The sequence below is a fragment of the Poecile atricapillus genome, chromosome Z (assembly GCF_030490865.1).
Source record: "Poecile atricapillus isolate bPoeAtr1 chromosome Z, bPoeAtr1.hap1, whole genome shotgun sequence".
NCBI classification, from domain to species: domain Eukaryota; kingdom Metazoa; phylum Chordata; class Aves; order Passeriformes; family Paridae; genus Poecile; species Poecile atricapillus.
This window is the reverse complement of record NC_081289.1, coordinates 55521008-55542467: the sequence shown is the minus strand read 5'-3', so window position 1 is coordinate 55542467 and position 21460 is coordinate 55521008. Positions and strand designations below refer to the sequence as shown.

General features: G+C 34.9%; 1 protein-coding gene across 1 annotated transcript in view; it reads left to right on the top strand.

The window, feature by feature from the left end:
* Positions 1–17515, top strand: part of LOC131572874 (metabotropic glutamate receptor 8) — a 305043-nt gene extending 287528 nt beyond the window's left edge. The window contains exons 9-10 of the mRNA XM_058826282.1: positions 12220–12466; positions 17412–17515. Coding sequence (XP_058682265.1) covers positions 12220–12466; positions 17412–17461 — 297 coding nt within the window. The 3' untranslated portion in view covers positions 17462–17515. The remainder of the gene's footprint in view (positions 1–12219; positions 12467–17411) is intronic.
* Positions 17516–21460: the final 3945 nt, after the last annotated feature.

The following is a 21460-nucleotide window of genomic DNA, read 5'->3' as shown; positions in this document are numbered from 1 at the left end:
CTTCATCCTTGGGGGTTTGAGAGACCTGACTGGATGAAGGCCTGAGACACCAGGTCTGACTGCACCAGCTGACTCTGCTTTGAGGGGAATGTTGGACTAGAAACCCAGGGCCCCTTCCACCCTGAACTAACTATACTTATAAGTGAAACAAAGTCTTTTTGGAAGGAATGCAATCAAATTTTTCAGTTGAACTGATTTGGATTCTTGTAAGGTTTTATGGATTTTCAGCTCAAGGGAAAAAACAGGTCTTGATTTGGTACAAAGACTCTTTTTAGCACTTTTGAGAAATGAATAAGGGATAAGCCATTTCCCTCCCAGCAGTAATGCTGACACCATGATATAACACAGTAGATCAGAGTATTGAAGATGTTAAAAAGATAAGAGATGATTTTACACCAAGTTCTCATGGCTCAGGCCAACATATTCCCATGTCTAGAGTTCAAATTTAACAGCTGGAAACTGATTTCAGGAAACTGAAATCTCTTGGGAGCTATACTTCACATTCTGCTTGAATCTAGGTCTGCTCTGACCTTGTAGACAACATCTTTAAAGGCTCTCCTGAAACAAATCTCTCCTAGTCTTGTGGCAGATGATAACAGTGACTGTACAGGAAGTATTCCAGCTCTCTAAAGGGAAATACACTGGCTTATCTTCTCTGTACAGTGTTACCATAGCAAGATCAGATGGATGTCTGAACATTCCAGTGTGGAAGATTCACCTTGCATGATTAACTGCATTTGTGAGAGTAACATAAATGTTTGGGTCACTTATATTTCCCCTGAGTATTATACTACAGCCAAGGCAATTCTAGTGTCAGCTCTGAATCAGTCACAAGCCCACCTTTTTGTTGGCTCTGCAGTGAAATTTATACACATTTACTTCTGCATACCTTATAGATATGTTTCTATCTTCTGACATTACTCCCAGAAAAGGTAAAATGTTAGGGGTTTTATTTCAGGGTTAATATTCTTGACAGGTAGGAATGACACAGGAAAAGCAAATGTTGGATGCTGATATCAGAGATATTCTAATGCTGAATCTAGTATGCACCATTACATATTTTAATTACCTACCGTACCTATTATGCAGTATTACCTATTGTAATAGATAACTGAGATTATAGCTTCTGAGGGTTCAAATATATAAATAATAATAACATATAAGAATTTTGGAAGGACTACACTGTATTTACTCCTTTATTATCTGGGATAAACTAATTGAAACTTCACCAGAGAAGGTTGCACTTAAATTTAAAAAACAACAAAAAAAAAACCAAAACAGACAAATATGCAAAAAAAACCTCACCAAAAAAAATAAAAAAAATCAACGCAGAAAACCTATATTCAATTTATCCTGAACATACTAATAGCAAAAAGAAGGTGAAAGTTCGAAGGATAGTTTTCATGGGCAGGGCAGAGGGCTGGAGTGGGGAGGTATATATGTCATCACTGCTCTACCTTGTTGCTCTCCTGATATCCCCTCCTGAGATAGCACAGAAATGGTACTCTAAGATAATATTGCACATTTCTGTGGGAGTCAGCAGAATCCTGCTTTGTGCTTAAGAATCCTCCAGATAGACAAAGAAGAAATTTAAAACCTATCAGAGTAGCACAGAACAATCATGTTTAGCATACGACACAGGTTCATTCAAAAGTCTTATTTGAAGACAACTTCAAACACTTACTTTGAAAGTCTTTTACAGTGGGCTTTGAAAGGGCTGTGGGTTAGTTGTAGCACAGAACATACCGTGTTTAGCATGCAACATACCTACCCTCTGCTTCTAAAATCCTGTTCAGCTTAGTGGATGTTTCTTCCTGCTCCAGAGTGTGCTAGGGAATTCACACGGGTCTTCTGCAGTGAATAAATCTAACAGAAAATCTGTACTGGAGTAATGTCACAATCAATTACAGAACAAAATAAATCAGAATGACATCAAGCCAAGTAAACACTCAAGTGAGACCGTTAGAAATTAGTAGCAACAGAGAGGAAATAGTTTTCTAATAAGAAGATTTTTAAGTTTATAAGGCAATTTAGTTAACTTATTTCTTCTAAAATATCAGAGAGAAAATTAATGAAAAATATTTTTATTAGTTTATAAGTTTTGATCAATTCATCACTTCGAATGATACTGTGTAAATTCACTGAAGCCAAGTAAGCAGCCATCAGTGGATTCCTCTGGTTGCCATTAAATTTATTCTGACATAAGGAATGAGCACAGCAAACATTTCTAGATAAGACTAGTATTTGAGTACAGCCGTTGTAAGATTTCTTTTCACAAATTGCAATTGAAATGCTTGCTAAGGGCTGCAGGGACATGTATGATTGTTTGTTTTTCTTTTTGTCATTCCGTTTTAGCTGCTTCCTTGCTCATTACATTGTTCCCATTAGCATAATGTATTGATTGTGTTTGCACAGCTTTTCCTGCCAAAGGCTGCCCTTCAGTTGTACAGCCATTGGGGTAACCAGCTGTTACTTATTTAAGCCTCCATCATTTTGTATGACAGAGTAACTTAATTATGTCCTGCTTGAAGATGCTAAATAAAATTATCTTCTGAGCAAGTGTACTTCACTTAATATTTGTCTCTATCAGGTACTTAAACTCTGACACTTAAGCTATGTGCACTAAATAAGCAAACATATTTAAAAAAAACAAAACAACTGGTTGTAAGTTAATTATTACAGATTCAGAGGCTGGTTTACAGTATTTCTAGACACAGTCACCTCTTTAGTTCAAATATTATGCATATTTAAGGGACTTCAGAAGAAAAAGAAACTAAATATAGTTAATAGTGTAATAAACCAGCACTTAGGATTAACCTTTTTCTATGCTTCATGAACATAGGTAATAAATCTTCAGTAAGCAGTAGGAATTTTAAAAAGACAGAAATGTAATACTCTACGTATTTCAAACCTGGACAAGAAAAAAATTCTACTCAGTGATATATCCTAGTTATAAGAATGTGTCAGTCAATATCAATGACCTTTGTGTTATACAGAACATTTAGTTCTTATTTTAATCCTGGAATTTGAATTAAATTCAGACAATATATTTTTATTTTTATTTGCAACATCTTTCCTTAGATCACTACAAGGCAGTTTTCTTTCTTTTCCTTTTTCATCATTATATAATAGTGCATATGAAAGTGATGATTTTGGGGTTGTCCTTGAATGTTAAGTGTTCTGAGATGTGGCTCCCAGGTTTTCAAAGGGATTATAATTGAAAATGTTTCAATCAACATTTATTTTAAATAGTATACCTGCCACATTTGCTACTTTATTTAGATTTAGGGTAAATTCAATCTGCATTCGAAGTAGATACCTGAAGACCTAATTAATAATAAACCACTTATACAAAATAAATTATTGTAAAACTGATAAAAATTCAAAAGTAAAATTATTCTCTAAATTCTAGATAAAATAAATATCAAATAAATATCTTACCTAGATAGGTTATGCAAGTTAGAATGTATTTGAAAAAAGAGAATTTTAATATTGATGTATTTGAAAGTAATATGAAAGTAATCTGAAGGCCCTTTGGAAATCTTATAATAAAGGAGTATTTTTTATCCAGTAAAGTTGGAAATAAGGTTTTACAGAGAACCCAGCTATTGCTCAATAAATATGTATGGGGGGGTGTGTTGTTACTAGAAAAAGGCTGCACACTTTATATTGTGGTGTCAATGTGGGCTTTTGGAATACATTTTTTAATATCTGGAGCTTATGATGTCTGTGGTAACAACTGTCCAGCAGCAGGGAGAGTACTGCCCAACTTGTTTCAGCTTAGGTCTCTGAGCACTGTACATGGTAAAAATCTAACAAACCTGTAAAAGCACTCAGTAACAACGCAACTGGGACTTAATTTCAATCAATAAGCTGTTAATGGGTGCAGATAGACTGATTTTAGAAGAGAATTCATTTTAAAAAACAGGAAATAAGTACACGGTATTAGAAAATGTGTGAATACAACCTCAGCCGGATCCAAGACTAAGGGAGAAGGAATACCAGACATCAACGTCAAGGACTTGGAATACTGTCTCTTTAACATAATTTCCCTTTCTTTCTGTTTATCTTGTGGTGGGCTAAATCTGTTGGCCTTAGAAACCAGAGGAGCAGAGACCAGGTGTGTGTCGCTGGAGAAAAGGGATTGATATTCAAAAGTTTACGTGTATACAGATTTAGATGTATTATTAATGAGATTTTAATTAAATAATTAAATGATATGAAGAGAAAAGCTAGTATAATTGTAACTGGATTAATAATAAGATTTGCTATGGTTTTCAATAGGCTGTTAAGATTTTAATTAGTCAAACAATAAATTCTTTGTTGAGCATTTTTTCAATAAGATCCTAAGTGTAACACAATATACCATAAAATCCTACTTGTACATTATGTTGAAGATTCAATTAATGTGTAAATAAGAATTCATTTAATTAATCTCATTTCTCAGTTTTTCCATGAGCACAGTTTTATGCCATTATTTTTACAGGTTTTTATTTTTACTTGTATTTGGAAGTTCGTTTAGCTTAGTTTTACAAAACATCAGTACTAAATTTCTATTTGATCTTTTGGAGCTCAGCATTCGTGAATATCAGGACTGACGTACACATTACAACAGACATAACATAGATTAGTCTTTGGTCAATTACTGAAAACTGTGACTCTATTTGCAATAATGTTGATGAAAGATACAGTTCACATGGACCTTAAAAACATAAAACTGCAATAAATTGTGTGCTGTGATATATGCAAACTATATGATAGTGTGATTTATTAGAAGAAAAATTAGTTATATTATGAGAAATTAAGAGAAGAAAAAAAATTAATCAACTTACATACTGATATTTTAAATTAATTTGAAAGTCTGCAAGGCAGTACTTAGGATTTTCCCTGACATGTATATCCTGAGGATGGACCACAGTGGAGAATCAGACTTTGGTTTATTACTAGTTTAATATTTAAATTATTGTAATAAATGTTGCAGATGAAGTAAAGCTGAAACATTTCTTTCCCTTCAAAAATGTTGCTTATTTCCAGTGAGCAGAATGTTTGATAATACAACACTGGTTTGTCTAATCTTCTCCAACTTCTGGCAAAAAACATCATAATTTCTGATGCCAGTGTTCTGTGATGCTATCTGTAAAACTGTCTACAGGGGTTACACCCCAACAGAAAGCTTTTTGAAATTAGCAATTTTGGAGGAACTAAAGCATCTGAAACTGGCATATTGAAAAAAGCAAAGAGAAGAAAAGAAAAAACAAGGAATTAAACCAATCAAAAAATCTGATTTTCTAGAATGTTATGATAAGAGATTATGTTTGCTAATAGAAATGACAATGGGCATTATTGTCTGCTATGTTAAGAAGGTACCATGTTGCTATGACTCGTGGAATCACAGAAAATTTGGGGTTAGAATGCACCTTTAAGTACGCATCTCGTTCCAGCCCCCCTGCTGTGGACAGGGACACATTTCACTGGGCCAGGTTGCTCAGGGGCACATCCAGCCTGGTCTTGAACACTTCCAGGGATGGCACAGTTACAACTTCTCTGGGCAACCTGTGCCAGTGTCTCACCGTCACTGCAAAAAATTTCTTCCTTATGTTCCATCAAAATCTATTGTCTTCCAGGATAAGACACTTTCCCTTGTGCTGTCACTATGGGCCTTGGTAAAAAGTCTCTCTGTCTCTCTTGTAACCACCCCCCACCCAGCTCCCCTTTTACACATTGAAAAGCCACAAAAATATCTCCTTGGGCCCTCTCCCTGCCCTTATAAATATTGCAGGTAAGGTCAAAATTAGACTTGAGTGGAAAATCTGAAATAGTTACCATAATTCAGTTTCTGAAATGCAAATATATGCACGTTCCACCAAGACTCCTCCAAGCTTTTACAGCTCCTCTCACATCCAAGCTTTAATGGAAGTTCATACTTTTTAAATGTGGCACATATTTAATAGAAAACAGTTATAAGAGCTTTCCTTTCTCATAATTTTCTGAAAGCAGCAGAAACTTAAAACTAAAAATAAAGATCATATTTTTCTCAAGATTTGTTTTCTTCTACTGTGTGAAGAATCTTAGCCTACATTTTCTTCGAGATAATCATCTTATGGATGTTGTACTTTCATGTTTCTGAGAAGACTTTCACTTTCCTTCTTTAAGCCTCATTTTAATTGCTAGTTTGGTAAGGAATGTTTTTAAAAGGCTAAAAGATATATAACTACCATAGCTTCCCATGTTTTCTAACTGAACAAATATTTGAAGAAGACTCATTCAGTTAAGTTTATCTTATGCCTGGGAAATAATCTTGTTATATGAGCAAAACAATGACTGACTTTTACCTGTTATTTTCCTTCAAAAAAATTTTCTTGCCACAGGTCAAGACAGAAAAGTATGTTTTGCAGTGAAAGCAATAAAATCCTGTAGGTGTCTGTTTATGGGGTTCTGCAGAGAAGCATGAATCCTTTGGTTAGTTTTTGGCACCTTGCCAGTATTGTTACCTTTTGTTTACATTCTCCTGGCTTCAAATGAATTTCATATATATTTGTCTGTGTCCAGTCTTTTCCTCACTGCTCTTTGGTGTGGAATCCATTGCATGGCATTTCTTTCTAATTTGTGAACTGGACTGTGAAACATAATTTTTGTCAGCCAGTCAACTCTTCAGCAAGCAGCAACATACATGAAAGCAATTGTAGTGCATGGCATGTGCGTTACTTTAAAAGAAGAAAAGGACTGTCTTTTTTCTAAGCCTACTATGTTCTGCAGCACAGGGAAGATGGCTATGAATGCTTTCAGTGTTTCCCTAGAAAAAAAAAGACTCATACTGTCTCTACCACAAAGAAAGAAGGCCCATTTTGCTGTCTTTCCCAATAGGAGGGAAGCCTGTAGAGGGATGATATGTGTCTTCATTTTATGATGTATCATTTATCTCCTGGATAGAAATGATCTGGTAGAGGTTTCTAGCAGCTGAGAATGAAGGGAAGAGTGGAAGGAGGGAATGAGATCAAAATAACCTATTGGGAAAAAAATCTTGCTGCAGTTCAGACCTTATAATATGAAACAGGCTGAAGCAGCTGAGAAGACTCACTTAAGAGACATATAGAATTTGATAACAAAAATAAAAGAAAAATTAAATCATAATTCAGTCTTATGCTCTATTACTAGCAATGTGGGACATGCTCAAGAGTGCCTGTGTTTATTTGTCTCAGCAGGATGGTTCAAACTCCGGTGTTTGATACCAAGGCTATTGCTCGATCCTGAAAGAGGCTTCTAAAGGGCAAATTGTATAGAATTAGCCAGAGAGAGTCATTAGACCAGCTGTGGCTTTTCAAACATCCACTTCTCTTTGGACTGCAAGTAGCTGAGTGGAGTCTGTGCTAGGCACACTCACAGTCTGTGATGTACTAGGCCTTCCCTCAGTGGTTTAGCACTTCAGTCACTGCTGGACTTTTTAATCTGTGTTACAACTAGCAGGAGTTAGAGAACTTGTGCCAAAGTGGAAAACAGATTAAATTTACTCAAGACATCACAATAGCCATATGTCCCGCCTTTCCAGGATGTAATATTAAAACCAGATTAGGGAACAGACTGAGTAACAGTCTGTTCTCTGTTTGACTTATTAATACTGAGTAGAAGAAAAAAAGAAATAAATTTCATGAGAAAATCAACAATTCTGGAGAGACTCTGATTATCTTATAAAATAAAGATAAAAATAGGGGAGGACTCAAAACAAGGACGCAGTCTGGACAAGGTTGTGGCATTGCTTTTTTTTTTCCTTAGTGAAGGAAGTTGCTTTGTGTTGAACTTTGCCTCAGCAAGCACCAAACTGATCCACACTACTGGAGATTTGGGGTATATTTGATTTCCAAGCAGTGAAGCCTAGCTGAGAGGCAGTCATTCAGCTACCTTCACTGGGACAATTCAGTGCACACACCTGCTTTGATGCACAGGAATTATTTCAGGTTATCAAGGAGGCAATTCAGTTTCAAGTACTTTCAAACTGAGAACTCATTAGAGTATCTGTGTTTTATTAGAATAGCATTTTTCATTGGCCCAGTGTTTCCTATGTAACATTTTAGGTTTCAAAGTAGAAAGAGATACATAGTCCTGCATCAATGGCCATTGTCTATTTTAGCTGCTGAGTTAGGATAATCTGAAGGCTATACTACCAAGCTTGTAGGACCTTTCTGATGAGGAAAGGGCCCAGGCCACTTGTGGGATAGAGAAATCATGTGTCTGAGCACGGATCTAAATCTTTTACACAAGAGCCTGTCTATTGTGATGAATCCTTTGTCAATTGAGGTTAAAATTGTACATAAGAAGTCTTGTATCAGTTCTGGTGCAGGGTTGGGGTGGAAGACAGACACAGGAAGTTATTTAGGCCTCAAGTATTTCCCATAGTTTAAAGGGTGTTTCTCCTTGCACTACTGTGATTTTCATATTCTGACATATCCTCTGACTGTCAAGAATAAGGAGAATAGATATAGCAGTCTTTGTTACATTTGTGAAAGGCATTATTGGACAAAAAGTTTGTAGTTCAGAAGGGATTTAGGTGTGAGGAGTGCTGAAATTCATTTCTGTGTAACTATGAATCATTGTAAAAAAGGGACCTTTATTCTCTTGTAACTTCGAGTGAGCTACCACTGTGAGACACATGAAAAATTATTCAGACCTCATATCTTATTAAACTGAACTACTTTTGTTGCTCCTTGATTTTTAGAGCATCTAATTCTGTAAAAGTTACAGGTAGTTACCAGAATAATAAAACTACCCAGAATGCACATGAAACATCATTGTCCTCTTGTCAGGAATAAAACAAGGTAAAAGTCAGTCAAAAGTCAAACCAAGTGTGTGTGGTATCCTGTTTACTAGACTTGGGCTTCATCAGACTGCAAGAATGGGGATTCCAAAGACAGGAAGGATTAAAAGCAAGAGATATTACTTTCCTATAAGCAGAGTCTCAGTTTGCAAGCAACCACTTAAAAAAGTAGTAAGGCTTGTTGAGCTAGGACAAGGGGTAATGGTTTTAAAATAAGAGGGTTGATTCAGACTAGTTCTAAGGATTTTTTTATGATGAGGGTGGTGAAGCACTGGAACAGTTTATCCAGAGAGGTGGTAAATGCCCCATGGCTGGAAACATTCAAGGTCAGGTGCTCTGAGCAGCCTGATCTAGTTGAAGATATCCCTGCTCACTGCAGGGTGTCTGAACTAGAGGACCTTTAAAAGTCACTTCCAACACAAACTATTCTATGATTACAGTTGGAAAAGGAATCAGAATCAGACTGTCATGGATAACTCTGCCACCAGCTGAGTATACAATTGCATTAGCCTATGAAGTCAGATAGATGTACATACACACACACAGTGTGTGCATGTCAGGATATGTTCAAAGCCTTTCCCTCAGGCCTAGCAAGTGTCTTGAAACCCTTCTTTATCACTGGCTTTATTAAAGAGTAAGTAGTAAGGGGGATCCATGAAAAACAGGATCCCTGGGTCTGAAGCTCCTTAAAGACTATATTCACTATTTGAAAACTGTCCCATCTGAAAACTCCCAGTTCACCCTAAAGTTGAAATTTCAGTAATTATAGTGGCAGGTTCAAAACCACAGCAATCATTAGAAATAAACCCCATTGCATATGAACTGTAATTGTCAATATGAAACTAACTGTGATTAGGATTTTTTAAAATAGGCTGTTTTACTGGTCATCAGTTAAGTCAACAGAAAATAGATGTAATGACATATGTCATAAAAATACCTGTGTTGAAGCCCATGGGATCTTAATTTTTCAGTGTACAATGAGATTCAGAGTTGTTTCACTTACACAGCTTAGTTGAATGTAAACCTTCAAGCTGACATTGACTTCAGATCAGAAGATCTTGGCACTGTGATACCTCTTAGTGCTAGAAAGATCATTAAGATCTAATATAATGTATAGATTTGTTAATGTTACTAATAAAGTAATGCATGTATTTTATCCTGTAACCTTTGGAGCCTTATCTTTTTTACCATGTCACTCTTTCACTGAACCACGAGAGAAAGACAAGTCTTAGAATTTGAGTACTTTGGTAAGAACTAAAAATCTGAAAATATTTAAATGCAGGCATTGTTACAGAATGCATGGTAGCTTAGGCTTAGGTAGCACTTAACTGCCATGACTTGGGTTTTAAAAAAAGATAAGGGTTCAATAAGAATTTTTATGTTAAATGGACCTTTCATACACAATACAATTTTTAAAATGTATTGCTTACAATGATTGCAGATTTGAAAATCCCATTAGGAAATGTATTCATATGTAGGAACCAAAATACTTTTGCTTTTGGATGCCACTTAATTCAATGCTTAACCCTAAAAGCCACTGCTGTACCAGTTTGTTTGGAGATCAGTCATTTTGATTTAGGGAGAAACAGAAATATGTTGGTGCTGTCTGGATGTGAACATGCGTCTGCACAGAGGTCATTCCACAGAAGACTGAAAAAACCTCTGTATTAATGTGACCAGGCAATGTTTTCATTAGAAATGTTCATGCACAATATAGCTCTGCTTTCAGGCACACCACTGTCATTTTGGAGATTGAAAGGAATGGAATTATATCACTTGTGTGAGAAAAGAGTATATTATTTCCTCAAGTACTGAAGTGATGTATGATTGAAATGAAGGAAGGTGTTGCTCCTGTAACTTTCCTCAGCACAACAAAATGACAGTCCTGATTTTCTTTTCAGGCTGGTGCTGCGCCTGAAAGCAGGTTGAGCTTTTTACAGATTATGAAGGATTTTTAGTGTTTTCTTGAAGAGTAGATTGGGCTATCATTCTTTTTATTGTAGTATTTGGCATAGTATTTGTATTTCTGTACAATTATGCAGTTACTTTAAAAGGTGATTTAGAACCCATGTTTTTTTCTTACCTAAGATTCCTTTAAGTGAGAGAGCAGAGTTTATTTGTGATCTCTAAGGAGAAAGTATCTAATGGAAAAACTTTGTAGGCTGAAAGACATTAAAAATGTTCGACTATAATAGTGCACAACAGTTTATTATATCTCTATTTTTCTGCCAGGGGCCAAGTCACCCAAGGGCACTTCATAAAAAATGATGATCTGAAGCTGACATTGCAGACAGACTTACCACCTTATCTTCAGGTTAATGTGATAGTGTTGGCCAGTGCTTAAAATCGTGCCTGACAATGTCATTGAGTCATCTGCCAAGGCACTGAGCATATTTTACTTCAGTACCTTTTTCAGTATAACAAGGATTACTGAGAGATTTTCTCCTTAACACAGAAATCTAAAGGAATTTTTTGTTCATAATATGGCTAATAAAAAATAATTTCCTAAGAAAAGATAAATTTTGAGCAGAGCTACAATTAGTATTGCTTATATACTAGCTGAATAATATTTCTTCAAATAGAAATTTTTTGTCTGCTGTTTTTATGGAGTGATCATTGTAATTTTCTTTTATGGTATTATGGAAGACCGGAATTACCTTCTTTTTGTAGATGATAACAAAAAATAGACAGACTTGCTCCGAAATGCCAGATTTTTCCTTTGTATCTATAGGGAACTGAGGTCTTCTGTGAGGTAATTTCATGGTTCCTCAGTTTCCTGATTTCTTACTTAGGACCATGACACATTAATAACTTTATTGTGTGCCAACAGAGCACTGTGATCAGAATTCAAAAGTAGGATGGAAAACAAACAAACAAACAAAAAAACCCAACCCCCAACACACTCAGGAATATTCAAGCATCACTATGGAGAACTAATTTTTTTTCCAGCTTGAAACTCACAGACTATATAAAAGATTCCATTAGATTCTGCATTATGCTGCTGTCAGTCGAGCCATGCTGCACATACTGTTGAATCACCATGTGGCATATTGGTGTAGAGGCTTCTGTCTGTTAAAATAGATGACACAAGGCTAGCTCTATTGTCATTCGTGTTTTCTTGTCCAGACATACTGGATTGTTTTTTCTAAAAATGTGTTTGCTACAGCATCTTTGTTACTTTTATGAGAATGAAGTTTCATGAATATTATGTTGTTTCTACCACCTACTCTTAAGGTTATAAACACAACAGGAAACAGCCATACTCAGCTATAATTAAAAAAAACTGAAGCCAAGGGTCCTTTTGATGTTCCCTTTCCACGTAGCACTTTTAAGATAACTACTTTGTTTTCCTTCTTATATTAAATCGATATAACAATGATTTTTATCTTGTTGTTTCTTTCCTTCCCCAGATGTACATCCAGACAACAACACTTACTATCTCCATGAGTTTAAGTGCTTCTGTGTCTCTGGGCATGCTCTACATGCCCAAGGTTTATATTATCATTTTTCATCCAGAGCAGAATGTTCAAAAACGGAAGCGGAGCTTCAAGGCTGTAGTGACAGCTGCTACAATGCAAAGCAAACTGACACAAAAAGGAAACGACAGACCAAACGGCGAGGTCAAGACTGAACTGTGTGAAAGTCTTGAAACCAACAGTAAGTCCTCTGTAGACTTGGTCAAGAGTGGCAGCACATCTTAATAGACGTACGTTCACAAGAATGCACTTTCTTTTAATAATAAACTTAATTATTTTTGTTGCTTGTTCTGCATGAATCCAGAGATGTGTCAGAATTCATGTACTGCTGAATGCAGGAATGTCTAGAGTTGTTTCAAAGAAATTGATTTTCACAGGAGGCTAGTAGAAAAAAAAATAATAAAAAAATAAGCACAAGCAGATTTTGAAACGCCACATCTTTTAAAAATTGTTTGTTTTAGCTAGTGCTATTTTGATGTGTTGTACATTGCTGTGCCAGTGGTATGTCCTGACAGTTCATGAGGTGTATTTATGGTCATCATTGTATATTCAAAACTCAAAGGCTGTTGAAAAAATCTATAATGAAAACAGCTAACATTGTTTTTATTTTGCAGTCAGATATGGAAGTGAAAATTATGCTTTTTTTACCTTTCTACCTTAATATTTGTTGAATTGTTCATTTATCACAACTCATGAGTAACACTTCCCAGCATAATGTTTCCCATCTGGGTTTTTGTTCTGGTCTTTCTCATTTTGGTACAAAATCATGATAATTTATATGAAGCTTAATCATTACATGTCCTGATGTATTGTAGGTTTTTAATGGGAAAAAAATTGTTTCCCATGTCAGGAAAGTTCTTGAACCTTGCTACATCTCTAAGTTGCTCTGATATAGAAGAAAACAGAGGTTACAGCTCCCATTCCACCACATGATATATCATTTTATAAACTGGACTTCATAATAATAATAATGATCAAATATGAGCAAAGACATTAACCTTATCCCTAGTTCTTAGAAATGGAGAATTGTTTTCTGTTGGGAAGTTATATGTTACATTAGATGGGCAGCAGCCGTGACAGCTAAGCTTTTCAGTCATTTTACTGCAAACAATATGGTTTATTTTTAATTTTTATTGCTTTTGGATGATATTGATGTTTAAATAGTACTGTTTTGGTTAAGCACATTGAAACAAGGCAGTACCAAGTTTCCACTAAAATATTGTACTTATTGCTGGAAAATGAACCCCACACTGAAATCTATCAGTTTGCCAGATTGAACACTATATAAAAGTAGTCCATAACTCTACCATACTGCAGTTGCTGGTGCATGGAGGATAGTAAGAACAAACTGTTTCACTGGAAAAACTCACGACCCTTCAAAATCTGTAAAACTGTTAGTGGAAGCTGTGGGTTTATACGGCTTCAGATTGTGACATGTAACAAAGGACAAACAAGAAAGGCATAGAAATTCTTTGTGGATCAAATTATAGAATAAGAATATAAAAGACTCAGTAATTCTGCAGCTCTTCAGACATTACCAAAAGAAAACTCATAAGGAAAAGAGACGTGGATTTTGCTGAGTGTGCAAAATGATAAACTTCCAAGGAAAGGGTAAAGCAGGGTTTTCACTGTAGGGTGAGAAAGACTGTTAATACGGAAGTCTGATGTTTATCTACTGAACCTAATTAAGAAATGCTGTGACTGGTATTCCTTAAACTATGCTTATGCATAATTCATAGAAACAGATGCTACTGGAAGCAAGTCTGCTTCTCCTGTAGTGTGTGTATGCAGGGTAATGCTTATTTACTGTGCTCTAAACAGGACTTTAACAGTAATATGTCTATATAATTCTGAGCTCAATAGGAGCATATCCTCACTAGGTTTTCATCCATCATAACGCTTCATACGCAAAAATTCAGTCAAGTCATTTGCACTCCAGATAGCTCTCCTTATGTAATTTAGTTCTAGGCCTCAAGATGGGTTTCTCTCTTTCCTGAAAAGGTTATTGTCAAAGCTTTTGAAGGTTCCTCTGAAATTTAAGTGCACAATGCAGCAGAAGTCCTTTTCACTGTGTCACTTGTAACAAACTTCTCGACACCACAAAATTTGTTCTTGCACTGACGCCATGTGATATAGATCTTTCTTTTCACTACCCGCATTGGGCAGTGAGTGTTTCCCCTCATTTACCAAGCACAAACACTAGTCATGGTAGCAATGCTCATAACTAGGTGAAAAACAGGATGAGATAGTCACATTATCCCTTTTGCTTCCCATCCAGAGACAATTGGTCTATCTAGTTTGTCCTGTTCCATATAATACACATTGTTCTATGTTGTCTTCCACATGACGTGTTTATTTGTGGAAACAGGTCCGTATTCAATGGAAAACAAATTTTTCAGGGAAACAGGACAAAAAAACCCATTCAGGTGTGGTTACAGAAGTCAATGACAAATACATTAAATGAATATAGGTCAGATCATAATAATCATTCTACATTGCTTTAGATGCTCTTTTATTTTCTTCTTTTTTTTGTTTCATTCCAACAGCAAAGTAGCAACTGCAGCTGTAAAAGAGTGTTTATTCTCAGAAATTTTTTGAGCCAAGTCCGTTACTTTTTCTTACCATCTAGATATGCCAAATGTTGTTCATGTTATTATTGTGAAATCCTAGCAGTCTTAAAGAGCAGGACACCAGCTGCTGAAGCTTTCAGGTCCCCAAACATGAACTGTAGACTTATTCCACAGAACTATAAAGACACATGCAATATTTATAAAGTAAAAAAAACCACAAATATTGTTCGGAGATGAGATTAGTGTTTTAATATATTTCAAACTATTGTCTACATTAAGTTCCTGTGCCATAATTTTTTAAAGTAACAGCACTCAGAACTCCACTGGATAATTTTTGTTTCTTGAGCAACTCTAGATTAAATCAAAATTGTTTAATTCTCAGATGCAGAACAAAGTTACAGCAATTTAGCAAATTACTGTATATCAGCTGAGGTGTGGTAACTACTATTTTTGTATTTTGTATATGATTCTTGCAAATGTCCTCACATAATTCATCTTACTGAGTTGGAAAAAATCTGAATATTTTGCACTGCTATGAGCTAAAAACATGGACATGTAAAGTGATCACGGAACTCAGCTCAGCTCATGCAGGATAATGTGGTAATCTAACTTAACCTGATCATCTCTGTGACCCTACTTTCAGGGAAAAGTAATCTTTCTGCCCTTTTGTTCCCAAGTTTTCAGATGTGCATTTATCTGTTATTTATTAGCTGGGAAAACATTCTTCTATGCTTGAAGTTCTTGGTGCCGTTTCATCAGTCCCACATTATTTTGAGTAGGAACTTAGCAGGCCAAAAGAAAAAATAGAATCCTCTCAGAAATCCAGCTGTGGGAGCATGAGAGAGTTCAGACAGGAGCAGTACATCCCATCTGAAAGATCTGAAAGATGTAGATGAGGCTATATTTGCTTCAAGTGTCCCAATACATGCAAATAAAGCTATTTCATGTTGGTGCTTGAATATTGTGATCAACTATGAGAAAGACTTGCTTTGTGTACCAAAAGCAGTCCTTTCATGCATTAGCTTTTTCTAGACAACAAAGTCTACCTATGCAAGTGAAAGTAAGAAAGATTACATTTTGCAGCTTGCACTTGAATATTCATTCTTATATATACATTCTTAGGGAAAAATATTATAGTAATATGAATTAAATGGTCTGGTTCTGTTGTGTCTTAAAAAAGTGGCAAATGCAGTATTAGATTCAAATTGCTCAGAAAATCTAAGAAAACATGACAAAAATCCAGAAGTAAATTTATTTACACTAACCATTATTAATTTACATCAATTTTAGTGATCCTTTATTTAGTTTAATCTATGAGACAGAAGAAACTGTAATTTCTCAGTTTCTGTAGTCTGTTCTTCACAAATAATCAGATTTTTGGGCTGAATTTAAGAGTTAGCATGAAGAATATTTTTCTCTCTCAGCTGTTCTCACCAGACTCTCTACAGAAGAAATAAAAAAATTGAAGAAAGGTATGGGAATAGAAAATTTGAATCTATAGACCAGGCAACATTTTTGCCATCCCCTTATTTTCATCTTGCCAGCTGCAATCTTCACTATCATAAGCAGAACATGTCTATAGCAGACGGAATATAAAACATATTTAGAAAATCAAATTCCTCTTTATGCAGTGCAACATAGACCTTATTATAGAGAAATAAAGAGACTCAGTCCCCCAGCAATCTGTTTCTACATGTACCCAATTGATTTAAAATTAGAGAACTATGAGACCTTATGTAACCACTTTCCTCCTCCAACCATTATATTAACCTTGCGTGATATGACTTGAGTCATATTTTTATAGCATATTTTTTATATTTCTTAATAGCAAAGATGTATGAGCTAGAACCTGAAAAAAACTTTCATAAAAGTTTCCTAGTTGCTCAGTTTTGCAACAGTAGAGCTGTTTAATTCCCTCAACATACTGCCTCATTCTGAACAAGGAGTATCAGCTTTGATCAAAAGAAGGCACGATAAGTTGACCATCAATATAAAGAGTCCTTCATTTTCTCCAAATAATATGTTCTGTAGGGACTGTCTTCTCAGTTTCTCTAATTTGGAGGGGGTTAGGCTTTGTTCCTTTCAAGGACCATAAGTCTCCTTCTAGATGGACAAACCACCAGTAGCTGCAAAGTTGTCTTCAAATGGTAGAAGAGAAAGAAAAATCCAGTCTCTAAATTAAGAAATGTCTATATGGAATTCAGAAAAAAAAATACCAGGTGTTGAAATTCTGTCGTGGGTATGCTGAAATCACTCATCATTTTTCTCTTTTCTTGACCTCTACTTTCCCATTTAATAAACATTATAAACATTTCATAAACAAAATAAGTGGGCATGAACACAGAAATTGAGAACCAGTTTATACACTGCTTATATACATCCTTAAACATTCTTTATTCCATGAACATGGACCATATTGTTTGGAAATATAATAGGACACTGTCTGAGATAAAATGCTAAATATGGAAATTTTTTTTCCTCCTCTCTTGATTCTAAAAATCCTGAACTTTTTTTTTTTTGTTGTTGTTGTTTGTTTTTGGTTTTTTTGATTTACAGCCTCCTCTACCAAGACAACTTATGTCAGTTACAGCAATCAGGCAAACTGAGCAGGGATGAAATTCACTGGAAGATCTGCAGGACTGGATCTTGCAAACATAGACTTTACCACCACCAGAATTCAGTCTTGAAAATATCAGTAGACTACATTGAAATCAATAGTCAGTCTCCTAAAGAACAAGGATTAAACAAAAGCAAAAGGCAAAAAGAGACAGGGGAAGGAAAAGTCCAGTTTTATAACACAGAGACACAGTGTCAAGCTTCTGAACTGTTCACTCACAAAAGGAAGCAAATCACAAAAGGAAAACAAATGTTAGCTTGTGAAAAAAAAATGCTGTTGAAATAAATCATGTCTGATGTTATATTTGTAAGTACTTTTTTGTGATTGTGACAATTTCCTTTCCTGTCCTACATTGTTCAACTCGTAAAAGAAGATGAGTTTGTTTCTTGTGATGGCTGACTGAATTAAGTCCTGGGTTATGCTAAAATAAATGCAATGGTCAATGCATGCTAATTTTTATACAAAATAATTTATTTCTAATAATAAAGGAATGTTTTGCAAATGTTGAGACTTGTTTTGTTGCAGTTTTAAGGAAAAAGAGTCCTTATACTGTTGTCTATTGTTTGTTTAGAATGTGCAGTAAAGGTGGGTGTACAAATAAAATAATAATCATGGCATCAGAAGAATGCAGTGTAAACTCTAAGCATGTGTGTATGCATGCGTGTATGTGTGCACCTGTGTGTGTACATACGTGCATGCCTGCCTGCATGCGTGTGTGTGTGTGTACTTGGCAGTGTGTGAATTTATTTGTTCAAAGCTTTGTGACTATATTTTCTAATGGAAGGATTTCTTTCCCTCTTCTCACCCTCAAAGTAAGTTCATTTTATATGTTTGTAAAGTAAAGGAGTCCTGATAGTATTTATTTTGTATGATTGTATTATATTTTTGAGTATCCACTAATAATTTTGATCCTTTACATTTCTGGAACTTACAGTTTGTAAAACTTTATGACAGCTAGACTGGATTAAGCTGAAAGTCTATTCAGCCTAGTACCCTGTCTCTGACAGGAGAATGTAGCAGATGCATATCTAAATAAAGGTGACTTTGAAATAACAGAAGAGAAATCAATGGAGAATTTGGAAAGCAGTAGCCCAGTGAATATATGTACTATTGCCTTATAAACATTTACGAATCAAAGAAATAAATGCCAATCTACAATCTAATCTTCTTCACATCTTCTAATTTCCATCATTGTGTGAGGTTAGAAACAACTATGCAAAGAGAAAATCACATTTATATCTATGGTGTTAATGAACCCCTCCAAATGATTAAAAAAACACAGATAGGGACTGTCCCCTTTGTTACTATACCTGTGATGGAAGGTCTGTAAGACTTTTCCACTCTGTACAGTACTTACCATTCATCAAATCAATGGGTCTTCACATGCAGCTGATTATTAAATATTATGTCTCCTGACTTAGCTTGGATGGCTCCTTCTGATTTTATCCTCACAGCAGATGTATTTTTATAACATATCTTAAGGGAACTGTGATGGGTCCTAAATTACATGAATGAAAGCTGGAGTATCTGAAACTGAATCTCTTTCTATTACAATGCTGATATTTAAACTTCAGTGTACCTGCCAACTGTATGACAGTGAGTTTCGGTTTTCAAAGTATTTGATAAAACATGTTGTTTCCCAGAAATCACATGTCTGAACTATTATCTGCTGATTGCTTTGGTATATTATCAAAGTATGGTGATATACCAAAATAGAGTATGGTATTGTGGGCTTGGTATGAGTGATATTTTGTGTGAAATTTCCTTTTTTGACTAGGCCACAAGCACATCAAAGCCAAAACTATAAACTAACATATGCTTACTTTTAAGCATATAGATGATGCAGGTAATGCAGTGAAACCTGCAAAAAATAATAAATAAAACAGTTTTAGTTCTATTTTTTTAGCCAAAATCTCATAAAATTGAAGTTTTCTTGTGAAAATTGATTAGATCAATTTTTAACAAGACAGACTTTCATGTCTAGGATGGATTTTCTAAAAGAGAATGAAAATCTGTTTTATCTGAAAAGCAATATTTTGACAGAGTTTCTTTTCAAGAAGCCTTTGAAAAGTTTAATTTTCAATACACAACAAAAAGTTTCAAATGCTTTGAAATTTCTGTACCTATTAACTTAAGCATAACCCTATGCATTTGAGAAAGCAGTACATGAGAACAGTCTTTAAAGCACATTGCATATCCACATAAACATATGTTACACATACATAAAGACTAGTATATGATATATAAATATCTTCCAGTTTCACAGTAGTCTGAAGAAAATGTTACTGTGAACAGATTTGCCAGGATCAATATACATTTTATTTTGGTTGAACAGTAGGTTAAAAATGGAATGTAAATTAGTTTGTGTATTTTCCATGTATTTCTGTCTGAAACGTGGAGTAGATTAAGGCTATAAGTCCCATAGGTATTAATGCACCTAATCAGATAAATGAGCACACAGTTATAGAATAGCACTGATCTACAGGTTTTACTTCAGTAGGGTGCTTATGTGCAGTTTGTGAAAATGCACAGAACAGTCCACTCACATTTCACAGTCATTCAGTAGCTGAGATCTTGAAGTTTTGAAGTAACTAAACTTTAGTGTAGGTACAGTAGTGTTTTTTCTATCTAAAATTATAAAAAGTCTTTATTCTACAAAGTTAGGGTTTAGTTCTGGTCATGGAGAAGTAAGCTATTCAATTGCTATTAATGATAATTTGTGTGCGATTATGCTGAAACAACTCCATCAGGGCACACAACTGTGTTTTACTGACAGCAGAAACAAATCCTTAATGTTGTTTTGTGACTGCAAGATAGACACAATGAGATCTGAATGACTCTATATATCAGGTCAATGAGCCAGGAATCAAACAGAACAAATAGAGGATACTTTAACTCTTCTATAGAAGGAGTAATGAGCCACTGCATCTAAAATCCCCTCTTCCAGAAATGCCCAGATAACTATTTCCACAGAAGGGTTTTTAACTAATAATGTTGCCTGTCTTCCAATCAATATATATTTTATTATTACTAAATAAGGAAACAAAGTAAAGCATTGTTAAGAGATACAGTTTGTAAATCTATTTTATTGGAAGACAACTTATTCATTTATTCATCTTTCAAGGCAGAATGGGAAGGCAGAAGACATAAAATGGTGGAGGGAGCACTAGGCTTTTGTTTGAAAATATATATAAATGTTCCAGTATATTTCACCATCACATCAGCCATTAAATAAAATGATAGCTTATTACGCTTTCAATTAACTTATATGCCATGTGGCATAATTATGAAATTACATATTCTGGTTGAATTTTGAAGAGCAAAATTCAATGTCAGAAGAAGAAAGCATTACTTTTCCCATTTTTGGTGGTATCTAATTTAATGGCAACTTTAGCAGTTGTGAAAGTGCAATTATTTGCATTCAGTAAACACTATTTTACATGTGTGTTTCATTTGCTGTGGATATTACCTCTTGCAGTCTAAATGTGAAAAGGTCTTTTTCTCAGTAAGAAGTCATTTCTTTCAAACTTTCTCCTGAGATTTCAGTAGCTAATAGGAGAGCAAGGCATGTATATCACTAATTCTTATTCTGCTCCCTGGGAAAGTAAATTATTGTTATTAGTGGGTTACAGCAAATACAAGAAAGAACAGATCTTATCTGTGAACTGCATCCTATACTTCTGAATATATGTAAATTGTATTTTCTCCTACTTAGCTTAAAATTTAGCTTCTTTCTTGGCTTAAATTTACTAGAAAGATCATGAGAAATGAAAAATATTTTGGTGGAAATAATCTGTTGCATCTGTGAAATAAAAATGAACTGGCTGACGTGAAAGACAAATTATTCTGGAATAATAACTTTGGTTATAATAACTTAAAAGAAAATTGGAAACCTTGCTAATGAGTATATTGAAAGTTTTATCAGGAAATTAACTACAAATTAGGAGTGTGCTTAGCTTGCTTCAGCAGAATCTTATGAAGATTTTCA